General features: G+C 60.1%; 1 protein-coding gene across 4 annotated transcripts in view; it reads left to right on the top strand.

Annotated features, from left to right (window-relative positions):
• The first annotated feature begins 966 nt into the window (after nt 1-966).
• The window catches only part of NBEAL2 (neurobeachin like 2), a 30,493-nt gene continuing 8,198 nt past the window's right edge, over nt 967-23,261 (top strand). Inside the window, exons 1-29 of one of the 4 annotated variants that reach the window (XM_061196650.1) lie at nt 967-1,212; nt 10,226-10,314; nt 10,386-10,514; nt 10,616-10,697; nt 10,781-10,905; nt 11,088-11,170; nt 12,813-12,898; nt 12,998-13,280; nt 13,443-13,549; nt 14,045-14,125; nt 15,608-15,691; nt 16,096-16,194; nt 16,651-17,252; nt 17,335-17,464; nt 17,551-17,670; nt 17,876-18,197; nt 18,421-18,503; nt 18,618-18,710; nt 18,903-19,080; nt 19,209-19,342; nt 19,715-19,874; nt 20,124-20,226; nt 20,394-20,547; nt 20,652-20,810; nt 21,016-21,175; nt 21,352-21,437; nt 21,605-22,117; nt 22,782-22,960; nt 23,055-23,214. In XM_061196650.1, the coding sequence (XP_061052633.1) occupies nt 1,162-1,212; nt 10,226-10,314; nt 10,386-10,514; nt 10,616-10,697; nt 10,781-10,905; nt 11,088-11,170; nt 12,813-12,898; nt 12,998-13,280; nt 13,443-13,549; nt 14,045-14,125; nt 15,608-15,691; nt 16,096-16,194; nt 16,651-17,252; nt 17,335-17,464; nt 17,551-17,670; nt 17,876-18,197; nt 18,421-18,503; nt 18,618-18,710; nt 18,903-19,080; nt 19,209-19,342; nt 19,715-19,874; nt 20,124-20,226; nt 20,394-20,547; nt 20,652-20,810; nt 21,016-21,175; nt 21,352-21,437; nt 21,605-22,117; nt 22,782-22,960; nt 23,055-23,214 (4,635 nt within the window). In that variant the 5' untranslated portion in view covers nt 967-1,161. Of the gene's footprint in view, nt 1,213-9,581; nt 9,622-10,225; nt 10,315-10,385; nt 10,515-10,615; nt 10,698-10,780; nt 10,906-11,087; nt 11,171-12,812; nt 12,899-12,997; nt 13,281-13,442; nt 13,550-14,044; nt 14,126-15,607; nt 15,692-16,095; nt 16,195-16,650; nt 17,253-17,334; nt 17,465-17,550; nt 17,671-17,875; nt 18,198-18,420; nt 18,504-18,617; nt 18,711-18,902; nt 19,081-19,208; nt 19,343-19,714; nt 19,875-20,123; nt 20,227-20,393; nt 20,548-20,651; nt 20,811-21,015; nt 21,176-21,351; nt 21,438-21,604; nt 22,118-22,781; nt 22,961-23,054; nt 23,215-23,261 lie in introns of those variants that run through there. The other 3 variants (XM_061196651.1, XM_061196652.1, XM_061196653.1) reach the window with 3 other exon arrangements.

Below are 23,261 nucleotides of genomic sequence, written 5' to 3' on the forward strand. Positions count from 1 at the left end.
ATTGATGGTAACTCTCTGGGTCCCACAAACTTTCCCCCCAGCCCCAACAAAGGGCCTCACCCCTGCCCAACATCATGGGCCCTCCTCACCTCCCGGGGGGGTAGGGGGAGGTGGGGGAAGAGGCCCAGGGGTGATGGTGGCAGTGGTTCTGGAAAGTCAGGCCTCTGTCCCTGTCCATACTGCCCAGGTGGTCCTCATTTGGCCCATCTGGGCCCCAGTTTCTCTGCCTGTTAAACAGAAGCATGAGGTACCCTTTAGCCTTTAACCTCTTGAAGTTAAAGGAAAAAAATGTGAATCAAGTGCTGAGCCCTGGAGTGAAGGGTGCCTCCATTTGGAGTATCTAGGAAGGCTTCCTGGAGGAGGGGATCCAGGCGAGGCGAGGAGTACCTAAATCTTCCAGGGATCTGCCCAACAGATGGAGGGAACTGCTCCCCCGGAGTTATTTCAGGCTTGTCTTGCTGTTTTCCCCCTCCCGCCCCCGCCCCGCCCCGCCCCGCACTCCTGCCACACTATCCTGCTCCACTAACAACAGGATTAAAAAAGTGACACTTCGGTCTCCCCATAAGCGCTTATACCAACGCCTGGCACGTGGTAAACTCTACAAGTGGTCGTCACGGTTGTTGTCCTCGTTAGTTATTGAAGGACCCTGCCCATCTGCACGCAGCCCGCAGCCCCTTCCCCCAATCCCGCGAGCCTGTCCCTTCCACGAATGGTGGCCATTCCAGCCAGGCGGGCTGCGTCCCGGTTAGATCTAGACGTAGGGCAAATCTGGAATCCCTGACCCCGACCCTAGTCCGGGAGGCTCAGATTGGCCTTTCCGGAGGGCGCGGATTGCGGGGGGCAGGGCTGCTGGGCGCCCTCCGGTGCCGCCCTGACCTCAGGCTCCTCCTTCTGTCGGGCTCCCCGCCCTTTGCACGGTCCCGGGATAGGCGGGGCGGCGGTGGCGGCTACAGAAGTGCAGGAAGCCGGGCTGCGGCCGACCGGGAGGAGGAGGAGCGCTACGGCGGCCAGTACTACTTCCCTCAGTAGTACCGCGCCGCTCCGCCCTGGAGTGACGCCCTCCGCCCATGGGCCTGGCCGAGGGCAACCGGCGGGCGGCGCGGAGGAGGCGGCGGCGGCGGCGGCAGGTGGTGTGCAGCAGGGTCGGAGCCTGGTCGGGCCATGGCCGCCTCGGAGCGGCTCTACGAGTTGTGGCTACTCTACTACGCGCAGGTGAGCCCGCCCTGCCCCGAGTCCGCAGTGCCCACAGCTCCGCGCGCCCAGCGTCTGCTGCACCTGCGCCCGGCGCCACCTGGGCCGTGTATACGCACGGGCCGGGCGTGCTCGGGCTCCGCACGCACGTGTGCGCCCCCGGCCGGCTGGTGCCTCTGGCACTTATACCTGGGGGTCGGCCCTCGCGGGCGCGCACCTCACAGGAGCCTCTTGGATGGGGACAGTGCAGCCTCGGTTGTCCCTGAGGAGAGGGGCCTGGACCAAGACAGGGCACTTACCCCTTTTACAGATGGGGAAACTGAGGCCCGGGAAAAAAAAAGGCTGGCCGGGTCGGAAGGGGCGAGAGGCTTACTTTGCATCTAGGCTTGCCCTTCCTGTGGGCGCAGCCCAGTTGGGTGGTCATGGCCGACGGGTCTGAGTGGGCTGGGGGGCTCCAGGCATGCAAGGGAGGCGTCTCTACTTCGGTCTGACTTGAGTCAACTCCTCAGATACCCTGCGGCGGGTGGTGAGCTCCTCCTTGACCCCAGGTGGCCCCACCCCAACCCCCGGGGGGCAGGGTGTGGATTACGGGGGAGGGGGGTGTCCAGCCCAAAGAAAAGATTTGCCTTGGATGCTGGGGGTGAAAATGGGGAATGCGGGTGAGGTGGGAGGGATGTTTGAAAGGGATGGAGGGAGGCCATTTTCTCCTGAGCTCCCTGTCCTTCCTCAGAGACTACCTCAAGTGGCCTCAGAAGATGAAGGGAGCAACTCTGACCCAGGTGTACCCCAAACTGTGTCTCGCACACATAGGCCCCCACTATCCTAATGTATTCACAGCAAGGAGAGAACCCAGGGTAACGACCCCCCTCCCCTTCACCCAGCACCAGCCTTCCTCCCTGCACCTGCCTGGCATCATACTCCTGGCTCAGGTGTGCCTTGGGCACAATGCACTATTGTGTGCCCCTGATCTCATCACTAGGGGGAAGTTCATGCTCAAATCAGCCGGCCCTCTGAAGAGGCTAGCTGACTGTCTCCCAGGACTGCAGGCCAGGACTTGGGCCCCAGGGATCAGGAGTCCAGGCCATAAGGGCCATAGCTTCTTGAGCCCACTTCGGTGGTGCGAAGTCCAGGCACCTGGCAAGAGGCAGTGCATGGAGTAGAGTCTGTCTTTGGTGTGACCCAGGGCATGCTCTTTACACCCCTGAGCCTCTGCTTCCATATCTGTAAATTTGGCACAGTCCTGGCCTCGGGTGGCCTGGACTGTGCAGAGGGATAGCCAGTATGGCTGGTCCAGGCCAGAGAAGTTTCCTGCTTCCCTGCCCCATTGGATCCCCTCACCCCAGCTTCTCTGTCTCCATCTCCAAAGGTTGGTCCTTGTGAAGGAGCGAAAGATTTGGGAGGAAACCTGCCTCTGGCCCTCATGCTTCTGATTGCCCCCATGGTCATGGGCAGGTTCTTGGTTTTCAGTTTCTTCAGCTGTGACCAGGCAAAGGGGGGCTTGAACAAGGTGATGAGTCTGAGGGATGTTAATCAAGCTTCTGATTGTCTCCGTGGTCGTGGGCAGGTTCTTGGTCTTCAGTTTCTTCACCTGTGATCAGGCGACGGGGGGCTTGAACGAGGTGACGAGTCGGAGGGTTGTTAATGGTGGGTCTTCAGGCTGGGTGGCATGCTGCTGGGGAAGGGTGTCTTGGCAGTTTCCCAGGATTGTACCTCCGACGTGGTTACCTCCTGCTGCCCCTTCTAGCTGAGCTCTGCAAGTGGTCAGTCCCTCACAGGTGTTTAGCATTCATCTGTGCTGAGTCCCTTCTCCCCCTCCAGCTCCTCACCTCACAGGGCAGGTGTGGGGCACAGGCTAGCTGGTTGTAGCCTTAGAAGCCTGGGCAGGCAGGGTACGGCCCGGGGCCAGGCAAACAAATCCAGGATATGAGTGTGAACCCAGGAGCCGGGAGGGGCCAGGTTTCCTGGGGAGAGGAAGCTCCAGCCAGCCTCCCAGCACTGCCTTCCTGCCGGCTTGGTCCTGCCTCTGCTCCCGGAACGTGGTCTCCACCCTCTGTACTGAGCTCCCAGGGAGTGGTGGCTGTGCTACTTTGAGCCCTGCCAGGGACCTATTGTGTGTGTGCTTGGGGGAGAGGGGAAGATAAGGTAAAGGGGTCGAACTGAGAGAGGGTATTAAGAGACCCCTGAAATGGCCAGCTACCCAGCCAGTAGGCTCCCCCAATACTTTCGCCCCTCCCTTCAACAGTGAGAGCTGACATCAGCTGGCAAACCTGTTTCCCCAGTTGTGGGTCTAGGCCCTGGGAGCACCCCTGTTTCTGCCCTTCCTTTCCCCTCACAGACCCCAGGTTCAGGCCTGCTCACCCCCTACCTCTTGGGGCCACGAGTGGGCGAGGGGGCTGTGGGTGGCTACTGAAGGAGGAAGGAGGGCCAGAGTGCACCCTGGACATCACTCAGTCTGAGCCCCTCAGAGCCTTAGTGGGGAAACCAAGGCAGGGTCGTACCAAGGTCGTCGGACAGGTTTGGGGCGGAGTCTGGCAGAGCTCTGGCCCAGCCTCCATCCTGTGTTCCTTTACCCAGGAAAGGTCTAGTCCAGTGGGCGGGAAGACTCAGGTGGGCCTGCACCATGGGACGGCACAAGCTGTTTCCTCTGCCTGGAGCCTTCTCCCTCCTGTCTGAGGAGGCCTTCCCCGCCTGTTCCCGCAGCCCAAGCTGGACCTCAGCCCAGGCGTGTCCCCACTTGAACCCTCATTGTGCTTGCTACTCTGCGGTTTCCCCACGCCTCACATTTAGTAGGTGCTCCTTGGGTATTAGCTGGATGTCTGGGTGACTGATCAGGGATGTCTTACCAGAGGACTGCGTTTGGGCCTGGAGGGCTGAGTGCACAGGAACAGGAGGAGCAAGCACACGGCAGTGGGAACTATGAGAGGCAAGTTCGTTGGATGGGTGGGGGCACATCCAGAGGACTCAACCCAGCAGGGCTTCCCCAGTGAGGGCTTAGGAGGTGGGGGAGAGGATAAGGGGACTGGGGCAGCACCCAGTTGGGTGGCCTGTAAAGGTTATGCAAACTATGCAGATGAGTGGCCCTCTTTCAGGCCGGAGCAGTAGTGTTGCTCAGTAGCCCTCCAGTGAAAGGGAGCATTGTGGAGCATGAAAGCTGAGGGGCACTTAGGGTCCCCAAAGTCAGGACAGGACAAACATTCAGGGTACAGGTGGGGAGCCTAGGCTGAACTCTCTGCTTATGCCATTGAGGACTCAGGGTTCCAGGAAGGTCGGGTCAGAGCCTGAGCTGACCTTGCTCTGCCCGCCCCTCCCTGGTCCCTCACCCCTGACTGATGAGCTCTACTGCCTCATGGAAACCTAGTCAGGCCCTCTGCTCCCTCTGAGACCTTAGCTGGGTCATATTTCTTCCTGTGCCTCAGTTTACCATCTTGAAATTGGAAAAAAGGACCTCCTTGGTGCTTGACCCCCCCTCCCCAACCCTCTTCCATACCTTAAAGGGGCAACCAGGGTTTCCTCCTACCTGCCTTTATTACTGAGGCAACTGAAGACGGAGGGACTGAGGTGATGGGGAGAGTAGCACAGAGTCCAGGGTTGGGGGAGGGGCTGGTAAGCCCTGGAGTTTTTATGGCAACTGGGGAGCTGATGTGGAAGTGTGGGGTCACCGTGGAAACAGGTCAGTTACTATGGGGACCCTGAAAGGAAATTCCTGTTTTCCAAAGTGATAGGACAAGGGGACGGTTAAAACCTGAGGGGTGTTATGGAGACCAGAAGGTCCATGCCTTTCAAGACCCCCTCCCCAGGTAAGGGGGAGAGACTGGCCCAGCCACCTAGGCACTTGGACCACTAGCCTCAGTTGTCCTTGCCTCTGGCAAAGTCCCCATCTTCCTGCTTCGTTCCTTGGCCCGAGGCCCTCCAAGTCTGACCTCCAGTCGTCCTGGTGTAGCCAAAAGCCACCTTCAGCTTGACGTTGCCATCCCCCTCCTAATGCTGAGTGGGGAGACCCCCACACATGAAGGAGGTCATCCTGGTCAGGCCCCACCCCACCCTATCCCATTTCTGCTTGCCTGTTCCAGGAGATGGGGTGCTCACTACCACCTAGGCAGCTCTGACTGGGAAGAGTCACCACTATGGAGCTTCAGTCTTCTCTCCCTACCCTACTTCTAGCGCTAACCTGGGGTCCATGAAGATCCTCCCATTCCACCTGCCTGGGACAGCCAGCTGGGGAGTGGCCCATGGGACCTTGGCTCTGCCAGTGAACCAAGGTCTGCCACTCATCTGTCACTCATGGAGGTGGGTGGGGAGAAGATGAGTGTTGCCCTGGAATGCCAAGGGCTTGGGAAGGCAGAGCCCCTGAATTTGGGAGTGGAGCTCCCACTCACCTTACCACATGCTGATGGTGATGGGTGTGGTTGGAGAGCCTTTACCTGTTAAGCAAAGAGATGGTTTTAAAGAGGCAGCTGAAACAGAGAGATTAATCGTTTGTTTTGTTTTTTTCGTTTTTATTTTATATCAGAATATAGTTGATTTACAATTTGTGTTAGTTTCAGTTGTACAGCAGTGATTTAGTTATACATATATCTATTCTTTTTCAGATTCTTTTCTCATATAGATTATTACAGAGTATTGAGTAGAGTTCCCTGTGCTATACAGTAGGTCCTTGTTGATTGTCTATTTTATATATAGTAGCGTGTATATGTTAATCCCAATGTCCTAATTTATCCCTCCCCCCCACCTTTCCCCTTTGGTAACCATAAGTTTGTTTTCTAAATCTGTGAGTCTGTTTGTGTTCTGTAAATGAGTTCATTTGTATCATTTTTAGATTCCACATATAAGTGATAACATATGATATTTGTTGTTCTCTGACTTTGTATGATCATCTCTAGGTCCATCGATGTTGCTGCAAATGGCATTATTTCATTCTTTTTATGGCTGAGTAATATTCCACTGTGTATATGTACCACATCTTTATGCATTCATCTATTGATGGACATTTAGGTTGCTTCCATGTCTTGGCTATTGTAAATAGTGCTGTTCATGATACATGAACATTGGGGTGCATGTATCTTTTCAAAGTATGGTTTTCTCCGGATATACGTCCAGGAATGGGATTGCTGGACCACATGGTAGCTCTATTTTTAGTTTTTTAAGGACCCTCCATACTGTTCTCCATAGTGGGCGTACCAATTTACATTCCCACCAACAGTGTACGACGGTTCCCTTTTGAGAGATTAATATTTAGTAAGCTACCAAGTGTAAGAATCAGGTCTGGACTCCAGAACCCTTGCCCTCAACCACATTCAATTTGGCACCCCCGGCCTCTGAAGTACCAGACAGGGCTGCATCTTGGGGAAGGTGCTGGCTCTGATGGGGATACATTTAAGCAGAGGAAACACGGAGAGCAAAGCACATGCAGACTTGTGGCGGTGGGGGCAGTGAGTAATATCCAGTGGGGCAGCCAGTGAATATGGCATGTGAGGCTGGCGATGAGGTGGGCACCACCTGTGGGGGGGCTTCGGATGTCGGGGGGAGGCTGTGGATGTGCCCTGGGCCTGTGGTAGGGTGGCTGACCGGCTGCTCAGACAGTAGTGGTAACTGATGGGTACTGGGGGCGCTGGGTACTGTTTAAGGAACTTTGGGGATGGGGGATTCGGAGCAAGATCTGGTCCCTGAGACACAGGGCAAGCCAGGCCTGATTACAGGCTCGGGGTAAGGCACGCAGGTCTCAGGCAGCACGGTGTCAGGCGCTCAGTGGTCCCTGTCCCTCTGAAAGACAGCCCCACCCACCCATCCACGCCTCAGCCGCCTGCCCTCAGCCCTCCCGGGTTACCTCGGAGTTCTGAGGAAGTGGCAGTTCCATGCTCACCCAGGACCTAACCAACCCGTGGGAGCTCCCCCTCCTCCAGCACTGAGTGTCCTCAGGGCTGGTTGGGCATAGACTGGGGTCCCTACAGGGGTGACTCTGAGACCCCCATACCCACAGCTTTCTCCCCTGCTGCAAGGCCCTGGGAGGAGTGTGACTGCTCCTGACCTGCCTTCATGGGAGGGGCAGGGTTGGGACCCTGGCCCGTCAGGTTGGGGTGGGGACTGGGCTGGCCCACCGATGTTCCTGTTCAGAGCTGGAAAGGGAAGGAGGAGCCAGCGAGGCAAAGCTCTGAGAGGAGCGTGGGGATCCTGAGCAGCACAGCCACCTCTCGCCGGCTCTGGAGCCTTCGGCATGCAGCACTGCCTCCATGCTCGAGGCCCCTGCTCTGCCCTGCCTCCCAGCCCTGGTGCCTGCAGGGACTCCCTCACGCCCCAGCACTGCAGCCTCAAGCCATGGGGCCCAGGTCAGAGCCAGGCCGAGGCTTCCCGGGGAGGAGAGGTGAGACCCCCAGAGTCAAGACCGGCAGTTACCCCTACCCCTGCCTACTACTGTGCTTTAGAGACCCCTCCTGCCCCTCCAGAACCCACAAAGGCTGCTGCCTTGATTGCCTCAGACCTGAACCCAGCCCAGCCTGGACCTGCTGGAAGTTTGCAGGACTGGACAGGCTGAGGGTGTGGTTCTAGGGACAGAAAACAGGGGTGTGCAGAGTTTGTGGGGCCCGTCAGGTCTGGGAGGGCCGATCCAGGTGATGGCCATGAGGAGGGTGGGAGTTTCCTGCTTAAGTACCAAAAGCCCAAGTCACAGATGGCAGTGGGGCATGGGGAGATCAGAGGCCTGCACAGGAGAATGTGAATCACAGATGTGGAAGGGCAGAGAGGCTGGAGAAGCAGTCCCTGGTTGGACTAGGGGCCCAGAATGCCTGGCTTATCAATTAAGCCTTTTATCTTTGGGTCAGGGAGGGAGGACATGGTCAAATGTGGGCTTACAGGTGCTCAGCAGAGCTGCAGTGGGCAAGAAGGACTCAGGTTTTGGGTGGGAGAGACTGTGGCTTGACTGGGGGTGGTTTGGGGCTAGAAGAAGGGAGGATGGTGTTGGGACAATTTTGAAGGTAAGGAGGGATGTGTGGGGTCATTGAGGCAGGGTCGTGGGTCATGTGGTCAGCTTGGGCTGACTGGCTCTAGCCACCATGAGTGATCCTGGTCTAGAACAAAAGTTCAGCTGCAACTGTGCTAGTGGATGAGGCATCCCCTCTGGGGCCCCCCGTTTTCCCATTTGCAGTGGGAAGAGTTCAAAAGAAATGGTCTAAGAGCCCTGGCCTGCTCTGGTGTTTTCAGGGTTGGGCATGTTGGTGTCCTTGCTGGTTTGTGGAGAGGAGAGGTATAGACAGAGGTAGGTGAGCAGGGAGGCTGCCAGCGGCAGAGGGTGGAGAGGTCACCAAAGGTAACTGACAGGCAAAAAGTCACAGTGGTGTGGGCCTGCACCTTGGTGGCCCCAGCCCCTCTCTGAATTGCCTGGGCCTTGGCTCTGTGACAAAATGTACAAGGAAGGTGTCCAACCACAGGGTGGAGGGCTGCTCTGTCTAGGTTTTTTGGGGGCCTGGCCCAGTCTGCTGGGGTCAGGCCCCTTCCCTGGGGCCCATTCAGCCCTGGCCCTGTGGTCTGGGGCCCACAAGTGGCAAAAAATTAGCCGTCCATGCAAAGGTAGTTCTGGAGGTCCTTGATCTGAGGTCTGTGGCACCTGGGGAGCAGTCTCAGGGTGTTGTCTGTGATGTGTCCCTTGCCCCTACATGTTCAGTATAGAACCTGTCCTTCCCCCCTGCCCCTGGGAAAGAAAGTTGCCTTCTGGGCCCTGCTGGTTAGGGTGGGTGCTCCAGATGGGGCTGGTGTGGAAGGAGGGAAGGAGGAGGGATGGAAGGAGGAGCTCAGGTCCAGGCCACCACCCACTCCATGCCTTGGGAGGGGCTTAGAGGTTAGAACAGATTAGGGCTAGTCCAGGGCTTACCTGTGTCCCTGGAGCAAAGAGACCAGCAGGGCCAGATGGGGAGCCTGGACGCGGGAGGAGGGTGGGGCAGAGGTATGGATGAGTCCTTCAACGTCGTTTCCTGGGCCTGAGGCCTTAGACCCAGGTCAGGGAGCTGTGGGTGCCTTGAATGAAGGGCACCATAGTAGCAGGGACCACAGCCTGTCCCTGGATAGGCTTGCCCTGACTCCTATCCTGGAGTTCTCCTGGACGTCTTGCCTGTAGAACTAGTTTCTGTCCACAAGCTCCACCCAGGGCAATGTGACCCCCGCCCCTCTGTGCTGCAGGCCCCACCCCCGGTGCTAGGCTGGGTCCTTCACAGCTTCTCTTGCTGGGCCCTGGGTGCCCCAGGCCCTCCCACATCCCTGCGGTCTGCCGGGAGGAAGCGGCCCCCTTCCCCCACCGTGACTTTGCGCTTCCTGCCCCGGGGGCCAGGGTGGGAGGGGACGTTTCCCGTTCACACCAAAGTTTCCCTGGCTGGTGGCGCCCAAACTCAGGCTCAACCGCTGTCCCTCTTACCCATGGAACCAGCTCTGGGGCCTGGGGTCCAGGTAACCAGCCAGGGTGTGGGCGGAGGTTCCCAGGGTGAGGCAGGGCATTTTGCCTGTACATGTGGGGGATGTGTGTGTGCGTGGGTCTGCTTGGTCGATGGTGCACATGCAGCCTGGGATATACAGTCAAGGAAGGTTTCCTGGGGGTGGTGGCTGCTGAGTTGGGAGAAGGTGGCAGGCAAGAGCCCAGCCCGTAGCTTTGGGTTCAGGGAGGCTGGTGAGTGGGAGACCTTTAGCCCCAGCACCCCTGTGGGCCACAGCCATGCCCTAGGCATGTATACACTTAAGTCCCTCCCCTGCCTGTGTCAGGCTTGCCTGGGTCCCCAAGGGTTCAGGAAGTGGGAGAGGAGACTGGGAGGCTGAGAAAAGCAGATGGGGGCCCTGAGAGAGTGGTCAATATGTAAGGCAGTCCTCTGATGCTGACCTTCCACTTCCTGTCCTCCTCCCCCACCCATCCCTCCCTTTCTCCACCCCCACTGCTCTGCCTGCAATCTCTGTGTACCCCCATTCACTTTCCACCTCTGTCCACATCCCCTTGTCCCTCCCCTGTCCACTGTGCCCCTTCTGCCCCCACCACTGTTCCCCCGAACTCCTTTGCCTGCAGAAGGACCTGGGCTATCTGCAGCAGTGGCTGAAGGCCTTTGTGGGTACCTTCGAGAAGAGCATCTCACTGTCCTCTCTGGAGCCACGCAGGTGAGGCTGGAGCTACATGGAGGGCGGGAAACTGAGGGGTGCTCGGCGCCTAGTGACCCCGCTCCCTGCAGGCCGGAGGAGGCAGGTGCGGAGGTGCCGCTGCTACCTCGGGATTCGCTGCACGTGCTGGCCGAGCAGCTAGACGAGGGGGACCTGGAGCAAGCCCTGCTGCTGCTCAAGCTCTTCGTCATCCTCTGCAGGTGGGTCCCTGTTGTCTTCTCCACGGTGAGAGAATGTGCACTTCTGGGCCGGGGTGGGGGCTGGCTTGTCACCGGGACCTCTCCCGTCATTCACTTCCCAGGAACCCGGAGAATGTAGAGGCAGGCTGGGGCCAGGTGCTGGTGCCCCGGGTGCTGGCATTGCTGACCCACTTGGTGGCCAAGGTGAGGTGGCCTCTACCCTGGGGGTTGGCAGGTGGTAGCCATGGCCCAGCTAACCCCCCTTCACCCTCTCTTCATGCCTACAGCTGAAAGGACCCCCACCACCGGAGAAGGGCCGTGGGTCCCAGCTGGAAAATGTAGGCCTGCATGCCCTGCTCCTCTGTGAGGGCCTCTTCGACCCCTACCAGACCTGGCGGCGCCAGCACAGCGGGTGAGAGGCGGCCCGCAGGCAGAGGACCCAGAGGAGGCCCGGGACAGGATGGGGGTGGCCGCACTGGCCAAGGTGCGGAGGTGGGAGGGGCCGGTGTGCAGGCTGCTGAGGGGAGGATGACGCAGGAGGAGTGAAGTACTGGCCTCACCTCGGCCCCTGCCCACCCTGTCCCCACCTGCCAGGGAAGTCATCAGCTCCAAGGAGAAGAGCAAGTACAAGTTCCCTCCTGCGGCTTTGCCCTGTGGATTCAGCACCTTCTTCCGAGGTCAGGCCCCACCTCCGGCCTGCCTGGCCCCGCGCCCAAACATGAGCCCCCTCCTTTGGTTCCCCATTGCATATGCAGGATAGGACCCACTTGTGGCTGCACTCAGGGCTGGGAGAACCATGGGAATTTGAGTGGGCTTCCAAAGGCAAGTAGGAGATTAGGGGCAGAGAGGAGAGGAAGGGCATGTCTGCACAAAATGAGTAATTTCTTTTCGGGGGGAGTCGATTTCCCTTCCCCCTTCTCTCCTGTCTCTTGGGACCCCCCCCCACCATTGCTTGTACCCCCCTCTGATCTGGATCATCTTAAAACTCCCTGGTCCAATCTCTTTGTCCCTGTAGCTCCACCCAGTCTCCTCTCCTCCACAAGACAGTGTCTACATTAGGTGTCTCCCCTTCCTGCTCCCATACTCCTAGGGAAGCTGACCCCCCAGAACATCTCTGGCCACCTGTTCTCCCTGGGCACCTTCTGCTCCTGAGTGTCCTCTCTCCTCTCATTGGAAGACACTGGACAGGATTTCAGATGGGCTCGTGGCAGGATGCTGTCTGGACAGGGACAGGCCAGGTTTGGGAAGGTGGTGGCCTAGGAAATATCTCAGTGTTTCTGGGATGCACCAGGGAGCTGCGGGCCTGGGTTTGGAATGGGAGCAACAGCTCCAAGAGGGGAGATGCCCCTGGGAAGCTTCCTGCCTCTGTTCTCCCACAGCCTGAGTACTCTTCTTAAAACACACTGGATTTTGTTTCCCCTACTGTAAATTCCTCAGTGGGGGCCTGACACCCTCAGAATCCAATCCTCTCCACAGCCTTCCTTTCCAGCCCCGTTTGCTCTCTGCTCTCCGCTCTCCAGCCATGGTCCTGTCCTCTCATTCCTAGAATCCAACTAGTTATCCCACCTTTGGTCTTTGCCCATACTGTTTCCTTTCCCTTCCCAGGCCAACTGCATTATCAGGCCTCACCTTGAAAGCCCTGTCCCACGGGAGGCCCCCCACCGCATCCCACTGGTATCAAGGCAGCTTTGCATTCCCCCCTCCAATGCCCACACACTCATGTGACCCAGGGCTGGTCCTTTCTGCTCTCTGGGTTTCAGTTCGTGTCCTGGCATCCTGTCCAGCTTTACTGGAGCAGGGCCAGGTGGGCCTCCCAGATATGATGCTGTGAAAGCCCCTAGAAGTCCCCAGTGTGGGTGTAGGGGGATGGTGTGTGGAGCATCTGTATGGTAGATACGGCAGGGTCCCCAGAGCCGGTCACGGGATGCTCCAGCCATCACAGGGCAGAGGGACCAGGAGACTTGCATCTAAGAAACTAAACCCTGGGTTGCCATGGGGAAGTGCATGGGGGGTGCTCACCCTGGGGTCCTCATTTTGGGGCTTAAGGTTCCAGGGAGCTGGCTAGGCTCTCAGGGCAGGGCCATACCCCCTACAAGCTCCCCAATGAAGGGCTGTGTCCTCTTCAGACCTCCTAGCATAGAGTCATGACATTTTAGACTCCCAGCACAGAACCTGGTCTTCTCCCTCAGATTGGGCCTCCCAGCCCTGTTCCTTGACCCAGCCCCCCACTCACCCCAGGGCACCCACCTTTTGTGTGGTCCCCTGGACCCCGAGCCCTGCAAGCTTTGTGACATTGTCTTGCTCCCCACCCCCATCCAGAGAGCCTGCAGGATGCGGATCACTTGCCTCCTGTGCTCCTGCTGCGTCTCATCCACCTCTTTGGTGCTGTCCTTGCAGGAGGGAAGGTAGGCTGGGAGGAGCCTGGGGGCCCGAGGGTGGCTGTCTCAGGGTCTCTCTGCTGGGTGAGCCCTTTGCCCATTGCCTGTCTCTGCCCACACCTGCAGGAGAACGGGCAGAAGGCTGTGAGCGCTGGCACTGTTCAGGGCCTGCTGAATGTGGTGCGGGGCTGGGGCCACGGGCCAGCCCAGGACCCCCGCCTAGTGCCGCTGGCACTGGAGGCACTGGTGGGTGCGGTACATGTCCTGCACGCCAGCCGCACACCCCCCCGGGGGCCAGAGCTCCGAGCCCTGCTTGAGGGCTACTTCCATGTCCTTAATGCCGACTGGCCGGCCGGGCCAAGCCTGGACCCCGAAGAGGCCCTCATCACCCTACGGGTCAGCATGCTCGGTGGGTATAGCCTCTTGGGCTCTTGGGGAGGTGGCACTAGCAAGGGAAGGCCCAAGTGATGATGGAAAGGCTGGCCTGGGCAGCATGGGAAGAAGGTTTAAGGCTGACCAGAGGCGCTGCTGAGACAGGCTTGGGCAGGGCTGACCCTTGACCTCTCCACAGACGCCATCCCCATGATGCTGGCATGTGAGGACCGGCCAGTGCTGCAGGCCACCTTCCTCAGCAACAATTGCTTTGAACACCTTATTCGCCTCATCCAGAACAGCAAGGTGGGCGGGGCCCAGGCCGGGGTGGGGGGCCTGGACCCCAGAGGCTGGGGGCACCACGTGTGGATGCCGAGCTGCTGATGAGCAAACTTGGGCTGGTGGGATGACTTGCACTTCAGTGGGAGGGCCTGGGGCTCAGGATGGCTCTGGACCCCACGTGAAGAGGGTGTTGTAGAAGGACGGGAGCTGCCCTGGCCCCTTGTTTCCCTTTTCCCCAACTCCAGACGTAGGGGCAGGAGGAAGGCTCCGCTGTTCTGGATGCAGTGCCTATCCCTGCCCACTTATCTGCCCCCGGCTCTGTCCCTCTGGGCAGGGTATGGGTGGCTCAGCTCCCCTCCTCTTCCCTAGTGCCTGGTGGGGCGCTCGGCCTGGGGCTCAGGGCGCATCCTTCCCTATGGGGTGGAATCCTGGCAACTGCTCCAGGTCCTGCTCTAATCCCACCCTTCCTCCATCTTCTCTCTCTTCTGCCTCCTCCACTTTGTGCCTCCCCCCCAACAGCTGTACCTGCAGGCCCGGGCGCCCCCTGAGGGGGACAGTGACCTGGCTACCTGGTTACTGACCGAGCCCGATGTCCAGAAGGTACCACCCTGGGGCTGACCAGCTCAGGCACCCACGTCCCTGGGCACCCACCCCCCGGGGCTCCCTCTTTGAGCCTTTCTGCACTATGCAGGGGGAACGAGCAGATACATGCCAGGCCTGGTATAGCCTAGTGACGGGGCTGGGTCCCCCATGCTGTCTCACCTACCTTCCAAATCCCAATCCTAGGAAATGGCGCAGTTGTGATCTGTTCCCTGGCTTGTATTAGTCTTGGGGGCTGGGGTTTGGCTATGCCAACCTGGAAGGAACCTTCGATACTCAACCACCCCACCCCCATTGCACAGAAGGGGAAACAAGAGGCCAGATACTCAGGGATTTGGCTGTGGTCACTCACAGAGAAAGAGGTCCCCCACATGGGGCCACTTCTTTGCTTGGATCCTTGCACCTGCCCTAAGCAGGTCACTGGGAGTTCCCTATCCTCTCACGCCCTCATGACGTGCTCCCTGCCTCACCCTGCATGGGGGCTGTAGGAGGCTGCGGGGTGTCAGGGGCTCTGCATGGGGCACCCTCTCTCTGGTGGCTCAACAACTGGGCCCCCACCTCCAGAGCCCCGCCCTGGCTTTGTCCTCATGAAGCAGCCCTGTGTGTCTATTGCACTTGGCTGTTTTCTGAGAACCTGCATGTCCATTCATCTACAAAGCAGGCAAGGCCAGTGAGACCCCTGCTTTTTACAGATGAGGAAACTGAGGCCTGGAGGAGGGAAAAGATTGCCTGAGGTCCCTTGCGGAGTCAGGCAGAGCTGGGACCAAGGGCCCCATGGAGCCAAAATACAGCCTGGCACCTGCTGACAAACTCTCCAAGCCCTCCTGACCTCTCAGCCCCTCGGTAGGGCAGGGTAAAGGAGTAGCATACCTCTGGCTGTTGGGTTCAGCCAGGGTGAGCCTCAGTATCCCCACCTGGATCTAGGGGAAAGGGGCAGGGTAGGACTTAAAGGTCTCGAAGGTTCTTCTGGTTCTAACATCCTGTGATTGATTGTCCCTAAATTCCCCAACCCCCTGTCAATCATCATGGGTGATGGGGCACTTGCCAGCCTGCCTGCACATGTGTTTAGCTTGGGTGGGGATGGGTGGAGACCAGGGCCCATAAACCCACCGGACAGTAGAGGGCAGAGGGCTGTGGCCAAAGGGTTCACTGGTGATCTGTCCCAGTATCCCAGTGAGGCCCTTCCCAGCCTTGGTTTCTTCCCTGGCTTCTCTGTCAGAGTGGGCCTTGTCAAGCTGCTCAGAGAGGGCCCCAAGGTCAGGGTGAGGGTCATGGCAGTTTGGGCAAAGGTAGAGGGCCAGGTGGCTTCTGTTCTAGCACTATATGGCCCAGACAGGGTTGCCACACTCCCAGGGCCCCAAGCCAACTCAGCTACTTGCCTTGGGGCATCTGTTCCTGTCCCTGCACCCCTTTTACTGCAGGGTGCCGCCAGCTGCGACGTCCTGGCACCTGCCTCTCCTGACTGCCCCTCCCCACCCCAAGGTACTGGACCAGGACACAGACGCCATTGCAGTCCACGTAGTCAGAGTGTTGACCTGCGTCATGAGCGGCTCCCCCTCCGCCAAGGTGAGGATGCTGCGGTCCTGCTGTAGTAGGGGTGTGGGATGGGAGTTAAATTGACCAGTTGTCTCTAGAACAGGCCTGGCTGATGGCTGTCAGAGCAAGTGAGCTGGGGAGGTGACCATCCTGCCCTCTGGGGTACGGCTCAGTCCCCTGGGCGAGCATGGTCATTAGTGAGTCCTGGGAGCTGGCTATCCTGGCTCAGAGCTGGAGGGCAGAAGGATGCTTGTGGCTGACCACCATCTGCAGCCTTCCGAGGTAGACCTATTCCTCTGCTAGCACTGTGACCCAGAGGCAGAGCCAGGCAAGGGGGCCCTGAAAGGTGATGCCTCCTCCAGGGTTCCCGTGGGGTGGTGTGAGTACGCCCTGGGGCCCACATACACACTCTTTTCCCACGCATCCCTGCACAGGAGGTGTTTAAGGAGCGCATCGGCTACCCTCACCTGCAAGAGGTTCTGCAGAGTCACGGTCCCCCCACCCATCGACTGTTGCAAGAGCTGCTCAACATGGTGAGGGCAAGGGTTTGGGGGCAGGGTCCCAAGGGCAGCCAGGACTGAGTCAGGGCTACCACGGAAGGTGAGCTCTCCTCCACCTTAGGGGACCATGTTGACTATGTGTGACCTGGGGCCTGACCCTGTGTGTCAGGGTCACTGGGGTGAGGATTCTGAGCTGCATGGGGCCCAGAAGCTGCTGCATGTTAGCAAGCCCCAGGATGATTCTAGGAATAGGCAGTTGGGGTTTAGGCCAACCCAGACCGAAAGCCAAGGGTTGTTGTTGGTAGCGATGGTTGTCTGAGCACCTCTGGCTTTCCTGAGCCTCAAACACAACCTGTGAGCTGGATGGGGTAGCACACGTTGTGTTCCCATGCTGTAGGCAAGTAAACTGAGACAGGAAGTCCCACTGTTGGTAGGATGGCCTGTTCCATGCCAGTTGCCCGGGAACTATCACATTCTCTCCACCCGCAGGCTGTGGAGGGCAACCACAGCACGTGTCCGCCACCACCAATCCGCAATGAGCAGCCGGTGCTGGTGCTAATGCGGTGGCTGCCAGCACTGCCCACAGCTGAGCTGCGGCTCTTCCTAGCACAGCGCCTCTGGTGGCTCTGTGACAGCTGCCCTGCCAGCCGTGCCACGTGTGTCCAGGCCGGTCTGGTGGGCTGCTTGTTGGAGACGCTCAGCGAGGGGGTAGCCCTGGGGGCCCGCTGCCAGGAGCAGCTGCTGGCGCTGCTGCAAGCATTGGGCCACGTGTCACTAAGGCCCTTGGAGCTGCGTCGCTTGCTTCGTCCCCCGCCAGGGCTGGACTCAGGGCCGGGTGGAGCTGAGGCTGGGGATGCCCGACACGCAGGTGCCATCATCCGCACGCTCTCAGGCATGGCCCGGCACCGGGGCCCGGCACGAGCCCTGTGCTACTTTGACCTCACGCCCAGCATGGCGGGTATCATGGTACCCCCCGTGCAGCGATGGCCAGGACCTGGCTTCACCTTCCATGCCTGGCTGTGTCTGCACCCCACGGCTGTAACACCTGCCCCGGCCCCCACCCGGCCGCTCCAGCGAAAGCAACTGTACAGGTGGGTGACTGCTAGGGACCAGGGCACGATGCCAGGGTGAGCAGGAGAACCAGCGGGCATAACTGGCTTGGCCTGCCCCCAGCTTCTTCACCAGCAGCGGCTCAGGGTTTGAAGCCTTCTTCACGGCTGGGACCCTGGTGGTGGCCGTGTGCACCCGGAAGGAGTACTTGACCACGAGCTTGCCTGAAGTGTCCTTTGCCGACTCTGCCTGGGTGAGCCTCCGTCCTCATGTGGCCCAGGGAGGTGGAGGGGACACCACGTCCCAACCTGTGACCTGATGTTGTGGCTTCTGTTCTAGCACTGTGTGGCCATTGTCCATGTGCCCGGGCGCCGGCCCTTCAGCCAGAACCTGGTGCATGTCTACAAAGACGGCCATCTGGTGAAGACGGCACCCCTTCGCTGCCCCTCCCTTAGTGAGGTGTGCCAGGCAGGGTTTGGGGAGGCTTGGGCAGCTGGGGGCACTTCGACAGGGTGGGGCCTGGAGCCCCGTGTTCCCCCTCCCCCACCCCACAGGCCTCAGCCTCTGGGGCCTGTGCAGCCTTGGGGGTCACCGAGGAACTGGATGCAGGTGGAACCGCAGGCTCTGCTGTGACCTGACCACTCCCCCAACCCTGGCCCCGCAGCCTTTCTCCTCCTGCTGTATCGGCTCTGCTGGGCACCGCACAACGACCACCACCACGGGCCTGCCTGTGCCACCCGTCCCCGCTGCCCTGGCTCACACTCACCCCTCCCTCACCCGCTCCCTGTCAGTCCCGGCCACCACAGGGCTTGGCTGGGGGTCCGGGCTGGTGGCCCCCCTGCAGGAGGGCAGCATCAGCTCCACCCTCGCAGGCACACAGGACACTCGGTGGGGCAGCCCCACATCCCTGGAGGGCGAGCTGGGGGCTGTGGCCATCTTCCATGAAGCCCTGCAGGCAGCAGCCCTGCGGGTCCTGTGCACCCTGGGTATGCAGCGCCATCCCCGTGCCCTGCCCCAGCCCCTACCGCGTTGCCCCAGGACCCAACTGGTTGGGTCTCAACAAGTGCCCAGGCCAGAAACGACGGGTTCGGCGGGGGGAAGGTGTCCCTGGGGGGGTCTGTCCTCTGATCAGGCAGAGGAGAGGCAGGCTGTGGGTGGGGTTTGGCCAGAAGCCCAGCCAGGTCTGAAGCCCCCCTGCCCACCCCCTAGGGCCCAATGAGACAGCACCCTTCAAGCCTGAGGGTGAACTGCATGAACTTGGCACCAAGCTGCTCCTCCATTACTCACCTCAGGTATTGGGGGGGTGGGCAGTTGGCTTAATCCCGCTCCCTCCCCCTGCCTCCCACCCTCTGTCTCCCGCCACCTCCTCCACTGAGCCTTGCTGCCTGCTCACCCCCTGTCCCCAGGCCTGTAAGAACAACATCTGCCTGGACCTGTCCCCTGGCCACGGGCTGGATGGCCGCCTGACAGGCCACAGGGTGGAGACGTGGGACGTGAAGGTGTGTGCTCACGTGAGCAGTGTGTGCAGTCAGCATGAGCATGGGCACATGTGTACAGGGCGGGCTGGGGAGTGGCACTGTGCCCTGGGAGGTCTTGAGGAGACCCAGATTTCCAGGCTGGAGGGTCTGCTGGGATGGAGTGGGGCAGGAGATGGCTGGGTGCTGCCCTCTCATGGTGGCCCCCACCCGCAGGATGTGGTGAATTGCGTGGGAGGCATGGGTGCCCTGCTGCCCCTGCTGGAACGAGTGGCTACACAGCCCCAAGAAGCCGAGGCAGGTCCAGCAGAAACACATGACCTTGTGGGGCCCGAACTGACCTCTGGCCACAACACCACCCAGGGACTGCTTCTCCCACTAGGCAAGTCCTCAGGTAAGTGTCCCTGGTTCCTGAACTGGGGGGAGGAGATCTTGGCATGGTCGGGGGGCTGGACTGCTTGAGGTCTCTGTGGCCACTGGCAGGCCTTTGACGTACATCTGTTCCCGTCCTGGTGGCGGTAGAGGAGCGAATGGAGAGGAATGCAGTGGCTGCCTTTCTGCTGATGCTGCGGAACTTCCTACAGGGCCATGCTGTGAACCAGGAGAGCCTGGTGCAGTGCCAGGGGCCTGCCATCATTGGGGCCCTCCTGCGCAAGGTAGGGCCTGCTGGGGCAGGCGGGGAGGGGACTGCCCTGTCTGAGTAAGGGGACTGATTGGAGGGACCAAGAAGGGGAGCCTGATGCCATCAGTCAGGAAGGGCCTCCTGGGAGAGATGGCATTTGAGCAGGGCCTTGAAAGGCCGGGCAGGGTTTGGCTAACAGGGTCTGGGGGAAGTAGCAGCACAGCAGGGCACCTGCACAGCAGGCTGGGAGCTTGCACTTCAGAGATGGCAGGGAGCCACCGAAGCGTTTTGAGCAGGCAGGATGCTTGTGTCCATCTGCCTGTGCAGGGCAGGGTGGAAACTGGGAGGCCTGAGAGTGGGCGGGCAGGGCCTGATATCTCACCCCAGCTCCTCTACCCTCCCCCAGGTCCCCAGCTGGGCCATGGACATGAATGTGCTCATGTCTGCCCAGCTTCTGATGGAGCAGGTGGCAGCCGAGGGCAGTGGGCCCCTCCTGTACCTGCTCTACCAGCATTTGCTCTTCAACTTTCACCTCTGGACCCTTAGCGACTTTGCTGTGCGCCTGGGTAGGTGTGGGGACTTGGGTGAGGGGATGCCGCCAGGCAGGATGTTGGTGGAGGTTCTGAGAAGCTATAGCCCTGTGGGTGATCTGAGGGGACATATCTGCCCTGAGGCGTCTGAGGGGACCATGACCCTCTCCTGGTGGGGGGTGGAGGTGGGCAGGGAGGTCTGGCAGGGGCATGATCCCTGTCTTGGAGGATGGAAGGGACCCGGCTCAGCCAGGTAGCCTGAGCCCTCTGCCGATTCCCACTTAGGCCACATCCAGTATGTGTCTAGCATAGTCCGTGAGCATAGACAGAAGCTGCGGAAGAAGTACGGGGTCCAGTTCATCCTCGATGCTCTGCGCGCTCACTACAGGTGAGGCTGGTGGGGGCAGATGGGGTGGAGTGCTGACACTGCAGCTTCTGGCCTTGGGGACAGGTCTGTTCAGTCCCCCAGCTCACCTTCCCACTTGCCCTGTTCTCCCCTCCATGCCCCTGTGTTCTCCTGGCCCTGGGTGCATGTTTCTGCTGGGACCTGCCCAGCCTACAGCGGGAGCGCCCCCTAGCGGCTGATGACCTGCGCACAGTGCAGACTTCACTGCTGGGCCTGGCGCGGGAGTTTCTGGTGCGGAGCTCTTCCACTGATGACCTGCAGGTGGTGCTGAACTTTCTGGCGGCTGCGGGTGATGATGGCCAGGTAGGCTGGAGGTTGGCGAGGGTGAGACTAGGGGGAGGGGTGGAGTGTGGACCACGTTCAGGGTTGGGGGGTGGCCGGCTCAGTGTGAGACTTTGTTTCCCCAGGTGCTGGGTGCGCTGGACCTGCTGCTGGCACTGCTGCAGGGCTCCCCAGCACAGGAGTCTTTGGCTGTCTTCCTGCTGGAGCCAGGGAACCTTGAGGTGCTGCTGGCACTGCTGGTGCGGCCAAGGCCCATGCCCTTGCTGCCCGACCGAGTCTGCAAGGTACAATCAGCTCACTCCTGACCCTGGCATCCTAATTCATGGGGGCCCCCGCCTGAGTCCAGAGAGGTGTAGAAGGCCTTAGGCTGGTGGGTGAAGCTGCCTTTGCAGGCCTCTCTTGGAGCCACACACCTGCGTGGTGACTCACCCTCCTACAGTAACTCTTTCCCCATGATGATGACCCCTACCCTCTACGACCCCTACACAGATCCTGCGCAGACTGCAGCAGAATGAGCGCTTACCTGAGCGCAGCCGCCAGCGGCTCCGGCTACGAGAGTGTGGCCTCCAGGGTCTCGTTGCCTGCCTGCCAGAGGGGGCCGTTTCCCCCCAGCTCTGCCAGGGCCTCTTCAAGCTGTTCCTGGGGGCAGGTACAACCTGGTTGGGGCCAAGAGGCAGGCCAGGTAGAGGGGTGATGTGGATCCAGGAACCAGGGCAGGTGGGGATAGGGAAGGTGTTGGTACCAAGGGACCAAGGCTGAGCCAGCAGAGGAGCACAGTCTCCCTCTGGGGTCAGTCCCTCAGGCCTTTTCTGGCCGTTTTCCCAGATTGCCTGAACCTCTCAGATCTATTGGCTGTGGTGCAGCTGTCCCTCCAGGCTGACCTCAGCATCCGCTTAGACATCTGTCGTCAGGTGAGTGGGAAGTGAAAGCTTTGTTGGGGGTTGGGGGGGGGCTTCTACCCTGAGGACTTTGCCTGTGACAAGGGGTCTCTGGAGGCCTCCCATGCAAAGGCCCCAGGAGGAGGGGCTGGGGCAGGCTGTCGGATGAGTCCCTCACTTGCTGTGCCCTGGCCCGGCAGCTCTTCCACCTCATCTACGGACAGCCAGACGTAGTGCGGCTGCTGGCCCGACAGGCCGGCTGGCAGGATGTGCTGACCCGGCTGTTTGTCCTGGAAGCCGTCACAGCTGGCAGTCCCCTGCCCTTTACCCCCGAGCCACCCACCTCCCCGGAGCCAGCCTTACACAAGCCACCCACTGAGTCACCTGAGCCTTCGGACGTCTTCCTGCCCGCAGAGGTCCCCTGCCCTGACCCTGACGCCTTTTACCAGGCTCTTTCCCCATTCTCTGCACCCTTTGAGCTGGGCCTGGAACGGGCCAGTGTGAGTTCAGGCAATACTGCTGGCGGTGGCAGTGGCAGTGGGACTCTCACTCCAGCTAGCCAGCCTGGCACACCTTCCCCGCTGGATGGGCCCCGGTCCTTCCCTATTGCCCAGGGCCGCCACAGCTCCAGTCTCTCCAACGTGCTGGAGGATGGCAGCCTGCCAGAGCCCACCATCAGTGGGGATGACACCTCTAATACAAGCAACCCTCAGGTGAGGCGGGCCCACCGTCTACCACTGTATGGCACCAAGGGAGGGCACCTCTGGGACACAGGGCAGGCAGCGTAGCTTTTCCAAAGGTGTTGCCCTATTTGACATCAGGGCTACAACTGCCATTCGGGTCTGGCGCTGCTGCCTCGTAGCTTTTATCTGCGGTGTGTTCCCTGGGGGGTGGGGGGTATTCTGGAACAGGGCAAGTCATGCTGAGACAGAGTTGGGGGCACTAACCAGGCTTCAGAAGGCCCCCGAGAGCCTGTGAGGCAGGGACTTTACAGGGCCCATGGGCAGCATTGCTCTTAAGGGTCCTGCCTTATGCTTCTGGATCTGGGGATGGGCGTCTGCTTATTCTATGGCATTCTTCCAGAGAATTCTAGGACAGTCCTTGAGGCCTGTGAGGACTGTGAGGTAACCGTGTGAACTGACTCATCTCCTCTTAGGAGTCCTGGAATCCCAGGATCCTCCCTGGAACTCGGGCAGTGGCTGAGGCCCACACCATCTGTTCAGGCCTTTAGCACCAGCCTGGCTCGGTTGTTGGTCAAAGGCTTGGCTTTTTGCTGTCCCTACTAGTGGGTGGGTGGACGTGCTGAACAGGGATGGTAGTGGGGCAGTGATTGCCTCCCTCCCCAGCCTGCACCCCACACACCCACTGTGTCCGCAGCAAACCTGTGAGGAGGAGCTTTGTAACCTGCTCACCAATGTGCTGTTCTCGGTGACTTGGCGGGGAGTGGATGGCAGTGACGAGGCTGCCTGGCGGGAGCGCGGCCAGGTCTTCTCCGTGCTCACCCAGCTGGGGGCCTCGGCCACACTTGTGCGCCCACCAGACTGCATCAAGCGCAGGTGAGGGGGTGACTCAGGAGGGGGAAGAGCCTCGGGGAAACCTGGGGCCAAGGAGGCTGTCAGGTAGACACCTGAGTCCCTCGCCCCCCTCCAGCCTCCTGGAGATGATGCTGGAGTCAGCCCTGACCGACATCAAAGAGGCCCCCCTTGGGGTCCTAGCCAGCCTCACCCAGCAGGCGCTTTGGCTGCTGCGCTTGCTGCAGGACTTCCTGTGTGCCGAGGGCCACGGTAACCAGGAGCTGTGGAGTGAGAAGGTATGACAGCTCAGAGGGGCACGTGCTCAATGTTCTCACGCACCTGA

The sequence above is a fragment of the Eubalaena glacialis genome, chromosome 7 (genome assembly GCF_028564815.1).
Source record: "Eubalaena glacialis isolate mEubGla1 chromosome 7, mEubGla1.1.hap2.+ XY, whole genome shotgun sequence".
Lineage (NCBI taxonomy): Eukaryota > Metazoa > Chordata > Mammalia > Artiodactyla > Balaenidae > Eubalaena > Eubalaena glacialis.